This window comes from Vulpes lagopus, chromosome 11 (assembly GCF_018345385.1).
Source record: "Vulpes lagopus strain Blue_001 chromosome 11, ASM1834538v1, whole genome shotgun sequence".
Taxonomy (NCBI): domain Eukaryota; kingdom Metazoa; phylum Chordata; class Mammalia; order Carnivora; family Canidae; genus Vulpes; species Vulpes lagopus.
Window position 1 is genome coordinate 1,463,942 of NC_054834.1, and position 23,177 is coordinate 1,487,118.

Below are 23,177 nucleotides of genomic sequence, written 5' to 3' on the forward strand. Positions count from 1 at the left end.
ATATCCTGATGTTCACTGAATGTAGCTTTCTTTTTTCTTTAAATTCAATCTGCCAACAATAGTATAAGACCCAGTGCTCATCACATCACAAATGTAGGTTTTAGATAGATACTACTCCGTAGCTTAAGAAAGTTACCCTGTATTCTTGGTTATTTGTTTTTATCATTAATTGCTATTGAATTTTAACAATTCTTTCTATACTGAATGAAATGATTGTTTTTTTCTTCTTGAATATTTTAATGGAATGATTGATAATACTATTGCTTTCCTGGAATAATTCTAACTGATCATGCTCTTTTATTCAAATACTGCTGGATTCAGTGGTGCCTGATGGATAAGCGTCAACTCTTGGGTTTCAGCTCCGGTCATGATCTCATGGGTCATGAGATCAAGTGCCATACCAGGCTCCTGCTCAGCAGGGAGTTGGCCTGAGATTCTCTTCCTCTGCTCCTCCTACCTTATGCACATACCTCTCTCTCTCAAATAAATCAATAAACAAATAAAAAAAAATACTGTTGGATTCAATTTGTAAATATTATTCCTGGGATACCCGTACCTACATTCAGAAATACAACTGTGTATAATTTTTATACTATCTTTTGTTCTTTTCCAATTTTATTACTAAAGTTACAATTTAGTAATGCTTAAGGAAGGTGTCCAAAGTTGTAATAGCCACATAAAATTGACTGGGCAGATCTTCCTATGGAAAGAGGTTTTGTCCTTAGAAAACTATTTAGCCTGGTTCGTTCATTCATTCTTTATTTATTTGTAATAGAAAAAAGTATGAGAACAAATTTTTGATTACCAATCAAGAGAATGTAATTGATTATTAGTCTTCTAAGTAATTTAAGTTTGTTTTATAAGTTTGTATTTTACTAGGGTTTTTCATTTAAAGCTTATTAGCATAAAATTATTCAAAATACTACATTATAAAATATAAAAATCAGCATATCTTTACTTGGAACATTTTTTTTGTACTTTCATTACTCTCATGAAAACATTTATCAAAAGCTCATCTACTAACTGTTCCAAAGACAGAGTTTAGTTCCATTCAACTTATTGTTGTTCTCTGGTCTCTTTCATTAATTCCTCCTTTTATTTCTTCCCTACTTGCCTCAGCTAAATTCCACTTCTTTTTTCTGACTTCTTAGATACATGCTTATTGTATACAGTTGTCACTCCTCAGCATGACTTACTGGCTCTTCTGGGCATGATCTTTTACATCTCTCTCATTACACTTCTTTTCACATCACTTGCCCCAACCATGCCAAACTACTCAGCCCTCCCTAAAGCAGCACATTGAACCACTCCTCTGTGCTTTTACTCAGGTAAGTATCCAAATGTCCTCATCTGTAGAAACTCAGCACAGGTATAACCTTCTTGCTTTGTCTGTGACAAAACAAATAACTCATGCCATGCCTATGTCCTTCCCTCTAGTCTCTACCAACCTCTTTAAATCAAAGAAGATATAAGTGAACTGCGAAGTTTCCTAACACAACATCAACATACACAAGTAAATAGCACCTCATTCATCAATAATGTATTAAGCCACGTAATAAAAAAGAAGATAACATTTAGAGAACAATAAACAGAAGTTAACTGATAATCAAACAAGGCCACTGGGGGAATATGCTCAGACTCCAGCAAAAGATGTACAGCTAGACCAGAATGCCATAATCACAGGACTGTACACTTATGATTAGTTTTAAAGATGCCAATTTATCTTCATGTTGATATAATTAATATTGACAGAAGCAAACTCCCAGAACAGTCTTTTCTTTGTATTTCATGTTTATTTTTTATTGAAGTATACTTGATAATGTCACATTAGTTTCAGGGGTACAACACAGTGATTCGACCACTCTCTACATTACACTGTGCTGAGCACAAGTGTAGCTCCCATATTTCACCAGGCAATGCTCTTACAATACTGATGACTACATCCCTGCCACTGTACCTTTTATCCCCGTGACTAACTCATTCCCTAACTGGAGACCTGTATCTTCCCCTCCCCTTCACCCTTATGCTCATTCCCCTTTATTCCTCCCCTATGGAACCCATCAGTTTGTTCTCTGTATTTATTACGGGTCTATTTTATAATTTAGGTTTAAAAGCTGTAGTGTTAAAAGCTGTGATATCCATGAAAATGGCTAGATAAGGAACTAAAAATTATCTCCCTCATAAAGGTAATGCAAAAACTGACAGAAATTGTCAAGATCAACATCTTCAGAACTCTGAAAATTAAAGATTTACAGCAACCTGTGAAAAACTTATTCAAGAAAAACAACTGACTCTCAGCATTATGGGGTGAATTATGCCTCTCCCCAAGTATGTAGTTTGAGCCCTAATCCTCGTACCTCAGAATGTGACCATAATTTTGTGACCACAGAATCTTTACAAAAGTAATTAACTTAAAATGAGGTCATTACGGTGAGCCCAAATCCAATATGACTGGTGTCTTATGAAAAGAGAAAATCTGGACACACATACAAATACAGAGGGTACATGACGTGAAGAGACCTTAAACAGAGCTGACCACCCACGAGCCAAGGAAGAAGAACTGGAACAGACCCTTCCCTCACAGCCCTCAAACAGAACCAACCCTGCCTCCATGTGAACTTCTGGCCTCATAATTAGGAGACAATACATTTTGTTTAATCTACCCAGTCTGCGGTAATTTGTTAGGAGGGCCTCATGGGCTGGCAGCATCATAAACTTCCCCATTCCCATCACCCCCCAGATCTGCCCTCCCTCTGACAACCACCACGCCAATCACTGTAAGAACCAGCAGCCTGGCAGCTACTAAAGGGGCAAACAGGGTTGGAGGGACTTCAAGGCCTCCTTCCCAAAGAACTGTCTTTATTTGGCTTTTCCTGGAAGTTTCCTGGAAGACACTACTTACAAGCCTGTCTTCATTTATCTAACTCAAAGCACAGCCACTGTACAAACCTTTTCCCAAAAAGTATTTTTTCAAAAATAACTAGATGCTTTCATTTAACTTTGAAATGCCTGATGCAGTAGGTAACAGCTGCCTAACCAAAAAGGTTGAGAGGAAAAGCTGGGAATGACATGTCCATAGGGGCTCTGAAAAGTTCTAACATATTTCTGGGAAAATAGAAGGCCACATGCATGCACTGAGCATGTTCCGTCAAGACTGAGACTTAAGTCCGTACCTTCAGCTGAAACCAATGCTCTGCACAACAGACGGTAAAGAACAGAGTTATCGACCGCCTAGCTAAATGTTCAGGGTGTGTGACAACAAGCATGCAAACACCCTCAGCAGAGACCAGATTAATGAGCTCCAGGTGTCAATAAAATCTCCATCCAATAATCAGCCTATGCTAACTGAGAAGAGACTTCAGTGGCTACACATACGTATAACTTAAGCAGTTCAGAAAAGTTATTAAACTTACCAACAATAACAATAAACACCAAAAACATTTATACCTTTTTTCCAGAATTCCTATATTAAATTATTTAAAAAGTCCAGTTTTCTACCAAAATATGAAACATGCAAAAAAAAAAAAAAAAAAAAAACAAGTATTATCATAGGTAGGGGAAAAATGAAAGCAACCAAAAGAAACTGCCCCTGAGGAAGCCCAAATTTAGGACTTACTGAGCAAACGTTTTAAATCAGTTGTTTCAAATATGATCAAAGAACACCTAAAGTACCAAAAAAAAAGTATGAAAATGATTTCTCTCAAAAAAAAATCAATAAAGAGAAAGAAGTTATATATATAAAAAAAAAGAACCCAAAGGAAATTCTGGATTAAAGAGTACAATAAAAATTTGAAAAACCCACTATAAGAATCAAAACAGATCTAAAGAGGCAGAAAAAAAGAATTGGCAAACCCCAAGATATATCAATTTGTGATTATTCAGTCAAAGAGGAAAAAAAATACAGATAAATGAACAGTACCCAGAGACCTGTAGGTAACCATCAAGCACAGCAGTGTATACGTAATACAAATTCCATGGAATGGTGGAGAGTATAAAGGCACAAATAATACTTGAAGAACTAATGGCAAAACTTCCACAAACTGATGAAAGGCATGAATCTACATATCAAAGAAGCTCAATGAACTCAAACTAGGATAAATTCAGAGATCCATATCTAGACACATAATAGTCATTGTTAAAGTCTAAAAAGATGACTCTTGAAAGTGACAAGAAAAGCAACTTGTTGCATACACATGATCTTCAAATTAGTGGCTTATTTCTCATCAGAAACCATAAATAAAAAACAAAGTCTGAATAGACCTAAGCAAGTGAAGTGACTAAATTAGTAATTACAAATCTTCCTATAAAAAAAAAAAGCCCAGCACCAGGTGAATTCATTGATGAATTTCACCAAAGAAGTCAAGTCAAATCAACAACACTTCACAAGCTCTTAAAAAAAAATTAGAAGAGGAAGAAACATGTCCTAACTTGTTCTATGAAGCCACTATTACCCTAAAACCAAAATCAGACAAAGACAACACAAGAAAACCACAGAACAATTTCCCTTATGAATACAGATGTAAAAATCCTCAGTATAGTAGCAGCCAATCCTGCAGCATGAAAAAGAATTATCCATCATAATCAACCAGGATTTATCCCAGGAATGCATGACTTATTCAAAATACCAAAATCAATCAATGTAACACTGAATTATATCAATAGAACACAGGACAGAAAACACAGGATCATCTATGTATGCTGAAAGAGAATTTGACAAAATCCAAAAACTTTTCACAATAAAAGCACTCAACCAACTAGGAACAGAAGGAACATTCCCAATTTCAAAAAGCATCTACAAAAAAATCAGAGCTAAGGTCATATTTAATAGCAAAAGACCGAAACCGTTCCTTCTCTCTAATTAACATCAGGAGTAAGACAAAGATATCTGTTCTCATCAGCACTGAACTGCAGGTTCTGGCTGGAGCAACTGGCCAAAAAAAAAAAAAAAAAAAAAAAAAAAAAAAAAAGCCAATAAATGATTCAGCAAGGTGACAGGATACAACAACCACATGAAAAATTCAACTGTATTTCTATAGAACAGCAATGAGCAATTAAAAACCTAAATAAAACTGTTCCATTTACAACAGCATCAAAAAGAAAAAAATACTTAGTAATAAATCTAACAAAAGTGGTGCAAGACTTGTACACTGAAAGCTCTAAAACACCACTAAGGGAAATTAAAGATCTAAGTAGACGGAAAGATATTCCAAGTCCATGAATTGGAAAAGCTAATAGGGTTACGTTGGTTGTACTCCCAAAATTGATTGACACTTCAATGCAATCCTTACTAAAATCCTAATGGGATTTTCTGCAGAAATGGACAATCTGATTCTAGCATTAATATGGATTTACAAGAAACCCAGCATGGCCAAAACAATCTTGAAAAAGACTGAGTTTGAAGGACTCTGACTTAATGATTTCTAAACTTACTGTAGAGCAAAAGAACTCAAGACAGTGTCATACTGTCATAAGGACATAGAGATCAATGAAATAGAATTTAGAGTCCAGAATAAAAACCCATACATCGATTGTTTTTCAACAAGGCATCAAGACAAGTGAACAGAAAAAGAAAGTCTTTTGACTTTTCTTTGTGTGACACACACATATGTATATAAACACACACACACACACACACACACCCTACATCTTCTTTATTCATCCATCAATGGACAAATTTGGGCTGTTTACAAATGAAGGAAGGAAAAAAAATAAGGGAGGCAAACCAAGAAAGAGACCCTTGACTATAGAAAACAAACACATAGTTACCAGAGGGGTGGTAGGAGGAGGGGTAGAGAGATAGGTAAAGGGGATTAAGAGCACCCTTATCGCGTGTGATGAGCACTAAGTAACGTACCGAATGGTTGAATCACCATATTGTATACCTGAGACTAATACAACACTTCATGTTAACTATGCTGGAATCAAAATTTAAAAATTAAAAAAAAATTTAAGTGAAAACATAATCCACAGAATTGAAGAAAAACTTTGTAAATCAAACAAGGGTTTAGTGACCAGAATGCTTAAAAAAAAAAAAAAAAAAAAGTCCAACTCAATACTTTTTTTGAAAAAAAAACCACTGAATTAAAAAATGGGTAGAAGATCTGAATAGAAATTTCTGCACAGAAGATACTCAAATGTCTGTTAAACACATGAAAAGATCTTAATCATCATTAGACATTATGGAAATGCAAATCAAAACCACATGACAATCCACCTCACACACACTAGATGACTATAATCAAAAAGATAAAAAACGGAAAATGTTGGCAAGGATGATGTGAAATTTGAATCCTCGTCCATTGCTGGTGTGAAAGTAAAATATTAAAGGCTCTTTAAAACAGTTTGACAGTTCCTCAAAATGTTAAACATAGAGCTACCCAACGTTCTAGGTATATATATTCAGGAGAAATAAATTAGAATTGAGTTCACACAGAAGCTTCTTCAGGAATGTTGGTAATGGCATTGTTGGTAATAGCCAAAAAGTGGAATCAATAAAAAAATATCCATCAATTGCCGGATACACAAAAAGTGGTATATCCATACAATGGAATATTATTCAGGCCTAAAACAGAATGATGTGCTGATACACCCTATGACATGATAAACCCCTGAAACACTGTAAGTGAAAGAAGCCACATGCAAAGCACCACATCACATATGATTCCACCTATATAACATGTCCAGAACAGGCAAATTAATAGTGATAGAAACATCAGTGGTTTCCAGCCTTGGAGGGTGACTGCTTACGGGGTACAGCCTTCCTTGCTGGAGCTGTCAAAGCGCTATGGTAATACATGGTGATCGCTGCAAAACCCGTTGCCAGTATGCTAAGAACCACTGGAATGTGCACTTCAAGGAGGAATTTTAAGCGTGTAAATTGACTTCAGTAAAAAAAAAAAAACCACCAAAAACCTTTAGTGCCTCTCATGTGTGTCCTGGAAAAGCTCATGAATCCAAAACCTTTACAACATGCAGATCTCATCTGCGAAGACTCTCAGCATATTCAAACTGCGTAAGTTCAATATTATGGCTAATAATTGTAACAAACACAAGCACTATAGACGACTCCAATCAGCTAACTCCTGAAAACATTACACACACTTAGGCAGTTACGACAAACGGAATCACAAGTGGAGGAATAAAACTACACGGAAAAGCCTCTAATACATCTCCACCCCAGGAGACCAGGATGTCTGGGGAACATCAGCCTTTGGGACGGGGCTGATAAATCTAAACAAATGTTAACTACTTTCTTAAAATGACTGAAGGTCTATTTGTTCATACCTGGAAAACTGGATGATCCCACAATTTTCACCGTTTCTTGGGTCAAGTGAAAACCTCTTGGAAATCGAATGAAATATCCGACTATGAAGAACGAGAAGACAAGATCAGCAACGTGCGTGGTCAGAAGCTGGGGCACCGCAGCGGCGGGTGTGGCAGTGCCCGCGGCGGGTCACAGGGAAGGCGCGGCCTCCTCCGTCTACTCCCCCGAGATTCACCTCCTCCTGCTTCCCCGCTATCGCCCGCCTCCGGGGTCTCCACAACCACCTGCAATACCCATTTTCAAACGCCCAATCCTCTGCACCTGGGGACCCGCACCTGGTGACTGAGGTCACCAGGGCCTCCCCCTCGAGTTCCCTCACCCCGTGGCCCCGCCCCTCCAGGGCTCTCACCCCATGGCCCCGCCCCTCCAGGGCTCTCACCCCATGGCCCCGCCCCTCTAGCTGCTCTAACCCCGAGGCCCTGCCCCTCCAGCCCCCTCACCCCGTGGCCCCGCCCCTCCAGCCCCTCACCCCGTGGCCCCGCCCCTCCAGCCGCTCTAACCCCGTGGCCCCCGCCCCTCCAGCCGCTCTAACCCCGTGGCCCCGCCCCTCCAGGCTGCTCTAACCCCGTGGCCCCGCCCCTCAGCCGCTCTAACCCCGTGGCCCCGCCCCTCCAGCTGCTGTACCCCGTGGCCCCACCCCTCCAGCCGCTCTAACCCCGTGGCCCCGCCCCTCCAGCTGCTCTAACCCCGTGGCCCCGCCCCTCCAGCCGCTCTAACCCCGTGGCCCCACCCCTCCAGCTGCTCTAACCCCGTGGCCCTGCCCCTCCAGCCCCCTCACCCCGTGGCCCCGCCCCTCCACCCCCTCACCCCGTGGCCCCGCCCCTCCAGCCCCTCACCCCGTGGCCCCGCCCCTCCAGCCTCTCTAACCCCGTGGCCCCGCCCCTCCAGCCGCTCTAACCCCGTGGCCCCGCCCCTCCAGCTGCTCTAACCCCGTGGCCCCGCCCTTCCAGCTGTTCCAACCCGGTGAACCCCGCGGCCTGCCCTGGCCCCATCTCCAGCCCCTCCCTCCAGGCACATGCTCTGCCCCCGCCTACGGGTCCCTCGAGCGCCTGCACGGTCTCCCACTGCGTCAGCAGGGCCAGGGGCCAGGGCCCGCCGTGACCCCCCCTTGACCAGCAAGCACCCTGCACGTGGCACAGACCGCGTGGGGCTCGGGTACGATGCGCGCTCACGTTCGTGGGGCCAGTGCAGCAGCAGCAGCAGCGCAAAGCACAGCGCCCGCCCCAACAGCGCGGAACCCAGGGCGGCGAGTGTCCTCGGGGCCGGGAGGCCGCTGCCTGCCCTAGGAAGGTCCCCGTAGGCTCTCGGATCCCCAGGGATAGGGGGGGGCTCAGCGGGCGGCACCCGCTGGGCGCAGGTCGTGACCCCGGGGTTACGAGCCCGAGTCCCGCACGGGGCTCCGCGGGCGCCTGCGTCTCCATCCTGCATCCCCACGAGTCTCACAGGCACGCGCGGCTCTAGCATCTCCCGCTCAGTCCCCGCCCGCCCGGCCGCCCTCCCGAGGCCGTGAGCCCCGGAGCCCCCCCTCCGGCGCATCCACGCGGACCGCGCGCTCCGAGGTCAGCTGCGGCTCCAGGCCTCGGAGCAGCGGACGGACGGACGGACGGACGGACGGGGGCCCCGCACGGTCCCCGGCGCCTCCGCGGCTGGGGGCGCCGACGCCTCACCTGGCGGGGACGCCCGCGCCACGAAGGCGGACAGCACGAGGCCGACCGCGGCCCAGCTGAGCGCGCAGCCCGCGCCCCGGGCCCGCCGCCAGCCCCGCCGCCGCCGCCGCCGGCCGGGGGCAGAGGCCTCCATCCGCTCGCCGCCGCTGCCCACCGTCGCCGCGGACGGTCGTTAGGCGGCGCGCGCGCACCTGCCCGCCGGAAGTCGGCGCGCCGCGGACCGGAAGGGAGGCCGGAAGGACGGGCCGCCACTTCCGGCGGCGGGGGCGGGGCTGGGGGGGCTGCCGCGTGCGCGCGTCCGTCGACGCCGAGCCCAGAAGGTTCTGGAACCGGGCGGACGCGGCGGGATCCGGGGCCGCCCGCTCGGCCCTGCAGCTGCGAGGATGGACGGGCACAGCCGCGACCCGGGGACGCGGGGACCCCCCCCCACCCCCACCCCCACCCCCACCCCGACGGCCGGGCGCCCCCCCCCCGCCCCCGCCCCCGGAGCCGGGCCCCTGCCTGCCTGCGCTGCCGCCACCGCAACCTCAGCTCCAGGAGCGGAGGACGGAGGGGGAAGGGGAAGGGAGGGGAAGAAGGAAGGGAGGGAGGGAAGGAGGGAGGGAGGAAGGAAGGAAGGAAGGAAGGAAGGAAGGAAGGAAGGAAGGAAGGAAGGAAGGAAGGAAGGAGAAGGAAGGAAGGAAGGAGAGAAGGAAGGAAGAAAGAGAAGGAAGGAAGGGGAAGCAAGGGAGGAAGAAGGAAGGAAAGGGAAGGAAGGAGAGGAAGGAAAAAGGAAGGGGAAGAAGGAAGAGGAACGAAGAAGGAAGGAGAAGGGAAGGAGGAAGGAAGGAAGGAGAGAAGGTAGGAAGGGAGGAGACAGAAGGAAAGAAGGGGAGGAAGGAAGAGGAAGGAGAGGAGGGAAGGAAGGAAGGAAGGAAGGAAGGAAGGAAGGAAGGAAGGAAGGAAGGAAGGAAGGAAGGAGAGAAGGAAGGAAGGAGAGAAGGAAGGAAGAAAGAGAAGGAAGGAAGGGGAAGCAAGGGAGGAAGAAGGAAGGAAAGGGAAGGAAGGAGAGGAAGGAAAAAGGAAGGGGAAGAAGGAAGAGGAACGAAGAAGGAAGGAGAAGGGAAGGAGGAAGGAAGGAAGGAGAGAAGGTAGGAAGGGAGGAGACAGAAGGAAAGAAGGAGAAGGAAGGAAGGAGAAGGAAAGGAAGGAAGGGAGGAAGGAAGGAAGGAACAGGAAGCAGGGGAAGCAAGGAAGGAAGGGAAAGGAAGGAAAGAAAGGAAGGGGAAGAAGGGCGGGGAAGGAAGAAGGAGAAAGGGAAGGAAGAGGAAGGAAGGGAAGGAAGGAAGGGGAAGAAGGAAGGAGGGAAGGAAGGAGAAGGAAGGAAGGACAGACGAGAGGAAGGAAAGAAACTGGAAAAAGGAACAAGGCCTTTTTCCAGACCAGGATCAGGACGTTCCTGGAGTTTTCTGGCTCTGTCTGCAGATGTTAAATGTTTGGTGAACTGTCCGCAGTGTGTTTTATTCCACTGAGTACATTTATATATTTAGAAATTCTTTCTGATTAAATTGTGCCGGAGGGTGCTTTAGTACGATTTGGATCTAGCCGGCGTTGTGGTCAAGACCTTGCAGTTCCTTTGAGGACATCAAATCAATACAGATTTTACTGAAAAGTGCTCAATCACTATGCCTAGGTATGGCACCTGCTGAATCTCCTTTTCATTTTTTTTAAGATTTTATTTATTCATGAAAGACACAGAGAGAGAGGCAGAGACACAGGCAGAGGGAGAAGCAGGCTCCATGCAGGGAGCCCCATGCGGGACTCAATCCTGGGACCCCAGGATCAGGCCCTGGCCCAAAGGCAGATGCTCAACCACCACCCAGGCGTCCCTGTTCCAGTTTTTGTTACAACAAATACGCTGCCGGGCACGTTCTTGTGCCTGTGTTCTGCTGTGCAGGTATAATCATTTCTCCAGGATATATAATCCTAGGAGTAGCATTCTAGATTGTAGGGTATGTGAATGTTCAACTTTTATGAGATCTAATCAGTTTGGTCTGCAAAGTGATTGTACACTTTAGCATTCCACCGTCAGTGTATGAGGACCTATTATTCCAATCCTCTTCGATACTTGGTTTTATAGATTTTACTTTTTTGTGTTTTAAGATTTTTTTTCCCATTTTATTCATGAGAGACACACAGAGGCAGAGACCCAGGCAGAGGGAGAAGCAGGCTCCATGCGGGGAGCCCGACATGGGACTCAATCTCAGGACCTCAGTATCACGCCCTGAGCCGAAGGCAGATGCTCAATCGCTGAGCCACCCAGGCGTCCCGCCTTTTCAGTTTTATAAACTAGAAAGCCTGACCAACACCAAATGGTCCTCTGACTGCCACTGACTTTTGCCATTAAGAATTTGCGTAAGTTCATTGGTCTCTCCTACCTTCATCTGCTGTGTAAATTCCTCACGTTTAACTTGACAGTAGGACAAGCGTTGTGGTCAAGGACGTTATATTGGAGATTAGTCCCTAAGTATTGGGAATCTAAAGATGGAAAGCCAGTTGCTAGAATAAGGAAGTAGGTGTCTCATTGATGTTTGCTTTTTTTATTATTATTCCAATAGGGATGGTGTGAACCTCGTGCCTCAAATCCAATATTTGGAATTCCTGTGAAACTTCCTTTTCGTGCAAGTCCAAATTATCCCATTGAAATGAGCTTCTGAATAACCAATACATTAATGTTTTTATTTTTTACATGTGAGGTAATAGCTCATATTTTACTAGTTTTTCTAGTAATTTTCTGAAATGAGTGCACAAACTCCATTGGTCTTACTCCGTACGTTGGTAGCCAAAGAGTAAGATAATTTAGGGCATTTTAAGATGAATTTGTACTTGGACTATTATTTTTGTTAAAAATTAGGTGCACTGAATGAACTATAGTCTAATACCCGTTCTTTCTTTGCATTGCATTTAAATTTACATTTATTTAGGTCGGGAGTTTTGTAATTTATCGTATCCTGTCTTTAAGTACTTAATTTTAGTCAAATGTATTTATACATTAAAAAATATATTCTCACTTGATTAGCTGCTCTGTACCCTTTAGTGAATAAGGTGTCAACTTATGGAAGCATTTAAAAACAAATTACAAATGAGCACAGTTTTCCTGAGCAGTGGTAAGGAGGCTATCATGAAAATACTAACAAGGCGACTCTTGTTCTTCCTAAGAATTAAATTATGACATATATAGCAAATGGTCCAGTGTGTAAGTTCCAGCTGTTGCCAAGCAACAGGGACTCTGTTTTTTTTTTTTTTTTTTTTCCTGTCCTGGTCCCTTACTGCTCTATACTTTTGGTAGAGAAAAAGTACTTGTCTTAAAAAAAAAAAAAAATACTCTATCGACATTTAGAACAGCAAATCAGTAACTTTATGTTAGATGAACCAATCCTCAACTATTGGAGATAGTAAGTTTTATAGTTAAATAGGAGTCCTCAGAAGCACTTAATTTACAGTCATCCAGAATTCAAAAGAGAAAGGCCATGGATATGGGTCCACAGTACGGACCTGGAAAGATAAGTATCTCTGAGAGGTCCATCCTTTCAGGAAAAAAGGCCATTGAGAATATAGGTTACCCCCACTACTGTGATCTCTTAAGGAAAATGAACATGCCTTTTGTGAAAGGAGTTGAGGACAGACACAACTATGGCAGAATCGAAAAGAAATGCAACCCTGCTTTTCTTAAATTTCACCCTTACCCCCCTTCAGTCTTGCCAGACTACCATTTACACTACCCTTATCCCCCACCGTATGGGCAGGATTATCCATTATTTCCACTTCGAGATGACGTGCCCTTGGGCGATTGCTGTTCAGGGTTTTTGAGTCCTGGTGGCGATGCTGACCTAAAGCCTGGCGTTGGCAGAGCCATACCAAGCCTGGTGGATTTCAGTGATGTGAAACCGCAGCATCGAGTTCCCAGGCCAGACACGGGATTTCAAACAACGCTAAAAAGGCAAAACATTTTGTTAGAAGAACTAAAACAGGACAGGAGATGGAATTCCAGGGAAGTACCAGACGTTTCCATCAGAGCAAGACTTGGAGGTAAATAAAGTTACATGGGCCTTACAATTTTTAAACGAGGGAGAAGAGTGTGGATATAAGATTAAGTATTTAGCAGTAAATTTAACATAAAGTTGTAAAGAACTGAATAAGGATTCTTATTTTAAAATTCTAGATTGGGCAGCCCGGGTGGCTCAGGGGTTTAGCACCGCCTTCGGCCCAGGGTATGATGCTGGAGTCCCACATTGGGCTCCCTGCATGGAGCCTGCTTCTCTCCCTCTGCCTGTGTCTCTGACTCTCTCTGTGTGTCTTTCATGAATAAATAAAAAAATATAAAAAATAAAATTATAGATTGTAAGAAAAAAAGAATGATTAGCCTTTTATAAACCTATTTGTAAAAAAAAATGGTTTTTAAAAGTGCATTAATTAGGGTAAGTGACCAACGCAAAGTGATATCAGATAACTTATTCTAGACATATGGATAACCTAAATTTTCCACAAGGACATACATGTTTAGTTTTGATACTCATGTAGCATGGCTGCGTATATCTGTCTCCCTTGAAAAAACAAATCTGCTGGTGGTTATAAAAGAGCGAGGTCACAGAAGCTGAAATGAAACGGAAGGTAGTTACAGGTAGATTCCGGGTCTACTGGGAAGCAACCCTTACGTAGCCCTGGACACGGAATGGATGACCTCTTACTGATATTTAGCCTTAGGGTTTCTGTGTGAGAACTCCCAGAGAGTGTCACAGGCCTGCTACGGGAAGAGTGAGAAACACGTCCAAAGGAAAGCCACGCGGAGTACTTTTGTATGGGGGTGTGTGTGGCAAGCAGGGAGTGCAAGGAGGTTAACATCTTTGAGCGTGTGGAAGGGAAAGGACCACATGCTGTAGCAAGAGATGCTAAGCTTCGTCTAGCACCAGAGGCTACACCCCCCTCCACTGCTCTTGGGCACTGCCCACAGACTACAGGCCTACGGGACAGTCTGGAGGAACAGTGATACCACCAGTGTTTGGAGCAGTGAGGACTCGTGGTTCCTGCCACTTTTCCTTGGAGAGAGGCCATAGGCTCTCGGGACCTGGCAGGGGGTAAGAAAAAGGGAAAAAGTGATAGACAAGAAGAGCCCCTCTTCCCCGCCCCACCCTGCAGACAGCGATTTGGAGAGATGCAAGCATATGGTAAGAGTTAGGCTTTTAGTGTGCACTCCAGCTCTGGACTGGCACATGGGCTTCAGGAAATCCCTTCGTTTGGAATTTCCATATGAAGAGTATGGATGAGGCTCACAACCTGTTTTAAGAAATGAGCACTTTATAAGCCACCGGAAGTGCCACCTAGTGAACCACAGCATTACTGAAAGCTACTGTCATTCGCGCTCAACCACTGATGAGTTCAGGGCTGTGTTGCCGACGCTGAACACCTTACTGATTCCCAACCAGTGACTGTTTTCCAACTCTGTGAAGCAAAGAACTTGAGCTCACTCTTTTGCTAATGTTTCAATGTAAAATAATAGAGTATGTCTTTAAAAGAATTGAAGTCGTTTTTCCTAGTTCTCCTACCCTGGACAAGCATAGTACTTCACGTAAGCAGTCACCCTAGGCTACTGTAGTGTAACTTCTAAGAACAATATCTTTGGTTTGTAACTTTCTCTAAGATCGGACTCCCAAGACATTATTACAACAAAGTAGAGGTTGAAGAAATCATTTATTAAAGCTGACATACAACGAGAATAGGGTCAACAGACTGCACCAACAATTCAGAACCAAGTATAGAACTCACTACCTGGATCACTACAACAGAACTCAGTAGACTTGCTGAGCTTTCGTCCTGATCGAAGGCTTACTCGTACTACGACCCAGGGTTGGCTGCTAATCTTTATGCCTTTATGTATCTATATTTGTAAATTCATGTGCCAATAATGCTTCCTAAGGTCATAGAACTATTTCGTGTAATTCACATAGGAATATGTGAATGCACCAATAAATGTTAGTGATTAGAAAGTCCAGAATTTTCATTTCCTTGGCATTAACAGTACTTCTCATAAAATTATAAGGATTATGTGAATTAAGACATGTAAAACACAACAAAATTCCTAGAACTTGGTTAAAGCATTCAATTAATAGTAGCTGTTAATATTAACTATTACAGTTTCAAAGAGTAATACTGGCAGGCCATGGATTTGGTTTAATATAATTTGTCCTAGGTTTTCAATGATTTTGTACATCTTGGAAATAATCGTTAATTTTAAATAATAAGTACTTTTCAGTTTTTAGCAACCTAAATCCACATAATTTCAAATACATTCTGGTAAAGAAGAATGTCTTTGTAAAATTAGTTAGATCACACATCAGTATGCTTTTCAGTGGGCTTTCATAAATACCAAAATAATATCATAAATGATTATATTGCCAATTTGCCAATTTCTTGCCTTATTCCAACTTTGTCTAGACAATTAATTGGGTTCAGCGCTCTTTTGTTCCTAGTTGACGTTCTTTCTCATTTACCAATCAAGTACTCTACACTTACCCTAATTGTATTCAAACCTTTCATTGGTCTTTTTGCCTCTCCTTAAGCAGGTGACACATCTTCCTTACCACAGAGAAAGTAGAGGTTGCCAGTTATCACATCCTTGATTTTCCTACATTCAGCTTCCTAATATCAATATTTATAACTCTTAGTATATCTTCCTACATTTTTCTTTTTTAGCCACTGTCTCAGCTCAAGCTGCTAAAACAAAATACCATAGACTGGGTGGCTTAAGCAACAGGCATTTATTTCTCACAGTTCTGGAGGCTGGGAAGTCCAAGATCAGGGTACCAGCTAATTTGGTTCCTGGTGAGAGCCTTTTTTTCTGGCTTGCAGAGGTCCTGCTTCTGCTTCCTCACATGGCAGAGAGAGAGAGAGAGACAGCTCTGGTCTCTCCTCCTCTTTTTATAAGAACAGTAATCCTATCCTGAGAGCCACACCCTCCAGACCTTATCTAAACCTAATTATCACCCGAAGGCCCAACCTTCCAATTGGGGTTAAACGTTTCAGTATTCGAATTTGTAGGGGGTACACAAACCTTCAATCCATAACAGTCAACCATTTTTAAGTGTGTGGTTCATTGGCATTAGGTGCCATCTTCACTATTCATCTCCTTAACACTTTTCATCTTAAAAAACTGAAACTCTGAACCCATTAAATACTAACTCCCTATCTCCTCCCCTACCTCTACCCCCTGGCAATCACTGTTTTACTTTCTATCTCAGAATTTGGCTACTATAGAAACCTTATATAAGTGAAGTCTAGTAGAGTCATAAAGTCTTCATGACTGGCTTATTCTAGTTAGCATAATGTCCTCATGGACAACAATGTCTATGTCGTTCCAAGTGTCAATTTCTTTTTAAGGCAGAATAATTTTCTATGTATATACCACATTTTGTTTTTTTATCTATCGATGGACCCTTGGGTTGCTTCACCCTTTGGCTATTGTGAATAATATGGCTATAGACAGAGGGGTGCAGATACCTCTTTAAGAGCCTGCTTTCAATTCTTTGGGGTATATACCCAAAAGTGGGATTTCTCTATTACACGATAATTCCATGTTTAATGTTTTGAGAAGCCACCATACGGGTTTTCCATAATGGCTCTTCCATTTTACGTTGCCTCTGACAATGCACAAATACAATTCCTTGCACTGAAGGAATAAAGCTCACTTGGTCATGGAATTTAATACTTTCAATGTGCTGTTAAATTCTGTTTTCTAGTATTTTGAGTTTTGCATCAATATTTATCAGCGATGTTGATCTGCAGTCTTCTTGTACTGTCTGTGTCAGATTTTGTAATCAAGGTAATGTAGGCCTCATAGAATGAGTCTGGAAGCATCCCCTTATCTTCAATATTTTCGAAATAGTTTGAGAGGGATTGGTATTAATTCTTTGTTTTGTAGAATTCACCAGTGAAACCATCTGGTCCTGAACTTTTCTTTGTTGATAAGTTTTTGATTATTGATTCTCCTTATTAGTTACAGATCTGTTCATATTTTTTGTTTCTTCATAATTCAATCTTAATAGGTTTCATGTTTCTAGGAATTTGTCTATTTCATCTAGGTTATAAAATTTGTTGGTGCACAGTTGTTCATAGTATATTCTTACCCTTTTTATTTCTGTAAAGTTGTTAGTTTGCAACCTCAAGAGTTCTTTGGGTGAAATCCAAAACTGGCTCTCATACACAGAGGGCAGAGGGAGAACAAAGAAAGAGGCAGGTCACTCCAGATGGGTAAGTGGCAGGTTTAATAAGCAAGAGGACTTACATACAGGCTTGTCTTGGGTGGCTGCAAGACAAATTGATCTCCACAGCTGGCCGCTGGAATCCTAAAAGTTTATATAAAGACCTTGCCAGCGTCTAGACATATATACCATCCAGATGATCGCAACAACACCTTACTCTGGGCTACATTCTTAGAATAGCTCCTACTGGGGGAGTGGGGGGCAGAAGGTATATTTCAAGGATGGGAGTGGGTGAGAAGCTTCCCATGCCGGAGTCCAGCTTACAGTCACATCTTCTTCATGACTTCCTCCAACAAAAATCAGTTGCCCTGTGTCCTTTCTCATTTGTGATTTTAGTTTATTTGAATCTTCTTTTTTTCTGAGTCAGTCTAGCTAAAGGTTTGTCAATTTTTTTTTATGTTTCCAAAAAAACAACTTTTGCTTTCATTGATTCTGTTGTTTTTTTTTTTTTCTTTTATTTATCTCTATGCTGATCTTTATTATTTCTTTCTGCTAGATTTGGGTTTAGTTTCTTTTTTTGTAGCTCCTTAAGTTACAAATTTAGGTTGTTTACTTGAGATCTTTTTTCATTAATATGAGTATTTATTCCTATAAATTTCTCTTTTAGCTTTACTTTTGTTGAATCCCATAACTTCGGTTGTATTATGTTTTTGTTTTCATTTGTCTCAAGATAATTTCTAATTTTCCATAGGATTTCTTCTTTGTTTATTTAGGGATGTGATGTTTAATTTTCACATATTGATTTGTAGTTTCATTCCATTTTATCAATTTCTACTTTGATTCCATTGTGATCAGAAAATATACTTTGTATTATTTCAGTTTTTTTAAATTTATGAAGACCTATTTTGTGGCCTACAACATAACCTATTCTTTTTAAAAAAAAGATTAATTTATTTGTTCATGAGAGATAGAGAGAGGCAGAGACACGGGCAGAAGGAGAAGCACAGGATTCGATCCTGCCGGGATCATGCCCTGAGCCAAAGACAGACATCTCAACCGCTGAGCCAGCCAGGCATCCCATAATCTGTTCCATGTGCACTTGAGAAAAATATGTATTTTGCTTGGGGATCCTGTTGGATAAAGTGTTCTGTATATCCTTTTGGGTCAAATTTTTGAGTCCTCTATTTCCTTTTCATTTATTTATTTATTTATTTATTTATTTATTTATTTTTTAGATTTTATTTATTTGAGAGAGACACAGAGAGTATGAGTGGAGAGAGGGAGAAGCAGACTCCACGCTGAACAGGGAGTCGTATGTGAGGCTCCATCCCAGGACCCTGAGATCATGACTCAAGCCAAAGGCAGATGATGCTTAACCAACTGAGCCACCCAGGCACCCCACGTCCTCTATTTCCTTGATGATCTTTGTCTAGTTGTTCTATCCATTACTGAAAGAGTATTAAAGTCTCCAACTATTATTGTAGAGTTATTTCTCCTTTCAATTCTGTCAATATTTGTGTCATGTATCTTGAAGATCTATGTTTGGTGCATATAGGTAAAATAGAGAACAGAAAAGCAGAAAAAAAATCAACTAAACCTGAAAATACTTCTTTGAAAATAACAAAATTGGCCTACTGTTAGCTATATCGAGAAAGAAAACTCAGAGAAGACTACTAACAATGGTATTTTAGATGTTGAAAAAACATATTCCTAGCCATTAGAGGAGAGAAAACACATGAATGAGAAAATATCAATAGAATAGTCCTTAAATCTTTCTTTTAAGGTTCTGTTTCTTTAAAAGCACCACATTATGGAAATGTTTTATAATAATAGGACCTATGGAAAAATAGTGTTCATGGCAGACCTCTCCAAACTCATACAATTTCATGGGTTACATACAAAACCAACTTACGATGAAAATATCACTTTTTCAAATATGTTAAATCTCTAATAAGTGAAGAAATAGTGTAGTGGTTTCCCTGACAAAGGACTTGATACTGGTTTGATGGCCTGAAAGTGGTGAAGTGAGGCTGTACATTGTGAAGTAGACATGAGCGATCGCTGATCCCAAAAGTGGCCCTTGGCAATTCACTGCTTCCTATGTGCGCCTGCTTCCCCTCCTACCATGGGATGAGGTCTGTTTCCTTCGCACATTGACTCTGCGCTTCAGCCTGTAAGATGTTAGCAAGTGGAGACTTGTTTTAGTACTTGCACATTGGGATTGGGCCTCTTGTGATTCTCCCTCTAAATTCTTAGTCACTATTTTGTGAACAATTCAACATAGGCCCATAGGAAGAAAAAAATAACAAAAAGCAAGGTACTGGTCAGCTGCTCCAGCTGAGCTCCCCAGTAACAGTCGATACCCACTCTGGCAAGTGGGCGAGATAATTTTGGACTTCTGGAGCTCTCCCGCATGACATGTAGCACCCCGACTAGCTTCAGAGTCCTGGAGGACAATGAATGGTTGTTCTGAGATCCTAGGCTTCGGAGTGCTTTGTCTTGCAGCAGTAGATACTGAAGGCAACGGAAATGACCTCATCTTATTTAGGTGTGAATGTCGTGACCCTGACATTCATAGTTGTAATTCAGTGTCCTGTTCCCCATCTCTCACTCTGGCTTACAAATCAAATTTTAGGTTCTGTTCTACTTTCCTCCTTTTTCAAAGCCGCTGCTTCAATGGCAGCAAATCTGAAGGAACCACAGAGCGCCATCCTGCTGCTGTTGGCATGGTAGTCCTCTGGAGCATTTCCTCCGGCCAGCTGTGTCGCAGACAGAATTATCCTTATTCTCAAAACTGAAATAATCATGGGGTTCAGCACTGCCTTTCTCACTGTGCCTTGACCTCTCGCCTATGCCTCGATGTTTTCTAATGAGGCTGTGACGAAGGGCCTTAGACTTAGCAGCCTAACACAAAACCCATTCATTAGCTCCCAGTTTTGTGAGAAGTCTGAGCAGGGGCAACTGGTTTTCTGCTCAGGACCTCACTGCCCAAACCTGCAGCATCTGGGGAAGACCTACTGTAGGCTTGTTCAGGTGGTGCAGAATCTGGTTTCTGGCACTAGAGGTGTTAGTTTCCTCGCTCTCAGACAGCCAGGGATGCTCCTCTTCTGGAGGCTGCTCCCTCCCACGCGGCCTCCTCCGTCTTCCAAGCCAACAGCGGTGTGTTGAGGCCTCCTCGGCCTCTAATGTTTCTGACTTCCCCTTTGTCATGGTGAGATCATGTATCATCTTCAGGAAGATGTTCTTATCTCCCCACAGTGTGGCTGAGCTCCTGTTCCTCCTCTGCCCTCCCACAGCACTCAGAGTGCAAGTATTATTACAGTTGCTGCAGGACATGGGAATCATTTACTTACGTGACTCTTTTCCATTTGTTCACCTCAGCATCAGGAACCCCCTTCTGCCTTGGTGTACACACCTACCTCCATTTATGGCGCAGTAAATACTTGTTGAAGTCAGTGTGCATGTTTGCTAGTCTCTTAGGACATCTATTGTGAGATGATAAGTTATCTGCATAGTAACCTGATTCCTTTGTGTTGCCACCATCCCCAAAACATCCACAAGCTCATCTACAGATTCATAGTACCCAACAGGCCTCTTCAAGTAATGAGTAATAACAAATAATTCTGCACTATTATAATTATCCTAACGTGTACATTCCAGAGCTATTCAGTTCTCACTGCTAAGAAAAGTTGTTAGATAATCCAATGGAAGTTAACATCAGTTAACATCACACAGTTTAGCTTTCTACTAGGAAGTATTTCTGGTGAAAGAAAAGTGTATCGCATTTTTAACCCAAAGCACATACATTTTTGTTTTCAGGTTGGACAAGCCCACTGAAAGTTCCTCATGTACGACCTCGTCATGAAGCATGCTCAGTAAATCACACATATGCGTTTGATGAAGAAGCAACATGTACAGTAAGATGTCCTTGATTATGTTATACAGTATTTGTAATTTTATTGTCTGTATGTGTGATATTTCATGCAAAAAAAGTAGCTACCATTTAATAAGTGCTTCTTAGGTGCCAGGCACCGCGTGCCCCTTCACAGTGATTGCATATCACATATGATCTTGTGCTTCCTACAATAGTCAGGGGAGGAGCCATGTGCCCTTTACAAGCAAAGGCATCCGCCTCCAGTAGCGGTGAGTGGTGGCCACTGAATGGCTGACAGCCACCAGCCTGGAGGGCTGCACCTCCCACGCTGTCCCCTCAGACTTTGGCCGAAGGCTGCCTGACTTCCTTGAGGAAATAGACCTAAAGCTAAGCTGGGTCCTGCTGAGACCACATTGTCACTCACTAGCTTCTTGTCCTGCTTCCACCCTACTCTTCACCTAGAGTGCTCCTACATGTATTACTCCGCAAAAATCCTGTCTCCATCCCCTCTTCTGGACAAGGCAATGTTGCTATCCCCACTTTATTTAACAAGGCTAATCCCCAGTGATGTTAACTAATTGACTTTTAACCACACAGTAAATATGAAACCAAAATTTAAACCTAGGTATCCTTCTGACTTTAAGGACTGTGTTATTAACCATTTTTCTATGTGGATTGTTTAGTTCCTAAAACCATGATATTTAAATGACTCAATGACCCTAAGGGATATACAGATAGCTCAAGGTTTTTTCTTTCTTTAAAAAAAAATGACTTTATTGAGATATATTTCATACGGCACAAAAGTCATCCTTTTAAAGTGTTCAGTTTTTTTAAAAGATACAGAATTGAGCAATGTCACCACAATCTAATTCTAGAACATTTTCATCACCCCGAAGAGAAACCCCATACCCATTAGCAGTAAAGATGTGAATACTTTTAAGGAATCAGTTTCCATTTCGGTAAGTCCCATATGTACTCCTTACTAAAATTGATCTGCCTGCTAATTTATCTGCAGTTATGGTGTTAAATTTATTTCCACTTTTCCCACCTCTTCCTTCATGATTGCCCATTCTGATTTTACCGTAGAGGGGATTGGGGCATACCTCCCACAACCATCAGTTGTACTATACAGGACATGACTAAGGAGCAACAAGGGCATTCAAAATACATGTCATCAGTTCCTCCTTTATCAAGACATCATGCACCCATGCCAAGGCTTCCTGCTTTTTCTTGTCTATAGAGTTTTCTTTTTTTTTTTTTATATATAGATTTTTCTTAATAAGAAAATCTTGGCCTTAGAAATTCAAGTATTTTGGCCTGTTTTGAGTCATTCTAAACCAAGATAAAATGCAGAATTTGGTTGCAAGGGTAAAGAAAATGTGTACTATAATAGTCTCACGTATTCCATCTCCAGACTTCTCAAAGTATTCATTGCTCCTGTAGGTAAATCCTTTGAGAGCTAATCAAAGTAAATGTTATAAGAAATTGAAGGCATTGGTGCCTTTTGTTTTTCATTTAAGCTGCAATTTCATGGCAAGTCTCCATGCCTTATCTAGTTACCATTTTAGAGTTAGAATATTGAAGTAGGTGTGTGTCACGTAAATGCTTATTCACATACTTATTCAAAGTCAAAATAAATTTAGACTTTCTGTTGCAGAAAATAAATCTGGATATTTTACTTCCAGTAGTGGAAGCTAACCAGGTAACATGGGACAATACTTGTAATGGAAAACAACTTAATTAGTATTTATTTTTCCTTAAAATATCAAAAAGCTAATAGAGAAAAGTGACTAAGTCAACGAAAGGATAGAAACTAAGATTTAAGCCTAGTGCTCAAATTTCTGCATGCCACTTTGGCTATGCAGAAATTTGCCATTTTAGGAGGGGTAACTACAACTTTGAGCTGGACCTTGTAGTCTCATAAGTATAAAAGATCAAAAGTTGGAACTGATCTCTGAAAATAATCCACTGCTTCAGGATGAATACATCCACCGCATGTTCATTCCTGGGGTTTCCTGCAGGGTCCCCTCCCATTCCCTGCTGTACATTGGGCGCTAGGGCTCCACACAAGCACCACA

At 42.4% G+C, this 23,177-nt stretch overlaps 2 protein-coding genes across 2 annotated transcripts in view; one reads left to right on the plus strand and one right to left on the minus strand.

Annotated features, from left to right (window-relative positions):
• The window catches only part of LOC121472315 (zona pellucida binding protein), an 89,272-nt gene extending 80,148 nt beyond the window's left edge, over positions 1-9,124 (minus strand). Inside the window, exons 1-2 of the mRNA XM_041723577.1 lie at positions 8,992-9,124; positions 7,285-7,365 (exon numbers count right to left, since the gene is read on the minus strand). Coding sequence (XP_041579511.1) covers positions 7,285-7,365; positions 8,992-9,124 — 214 coding nt within the window. The remainder of the gene's footprint in view (positions 1-7,284; positions 7,366-8,991) is intronic.
• A 3,376-nt stretch (positions 9,125-12,500) lies between these two features.
• SPATA48 (spermatogenesis associated 48) overlaps positions 12,501-23,177 on the plus strand; it is a 59,857-nt gene continuing 49,180 nt past the window's right edge. The window contains exons 1-2 of the mRNA XM_041773510.1: positions 12,501-13,059; positions 21,045-21,142. Coding sequence (XP_041629444.1) covers positions 12,501-13,059; positions 21,045-21,142 — 657 coding nt within the window. The remainder of the gene's footprint in view (positions 13,060-21,044; positions 21,143-23,177) is intronic.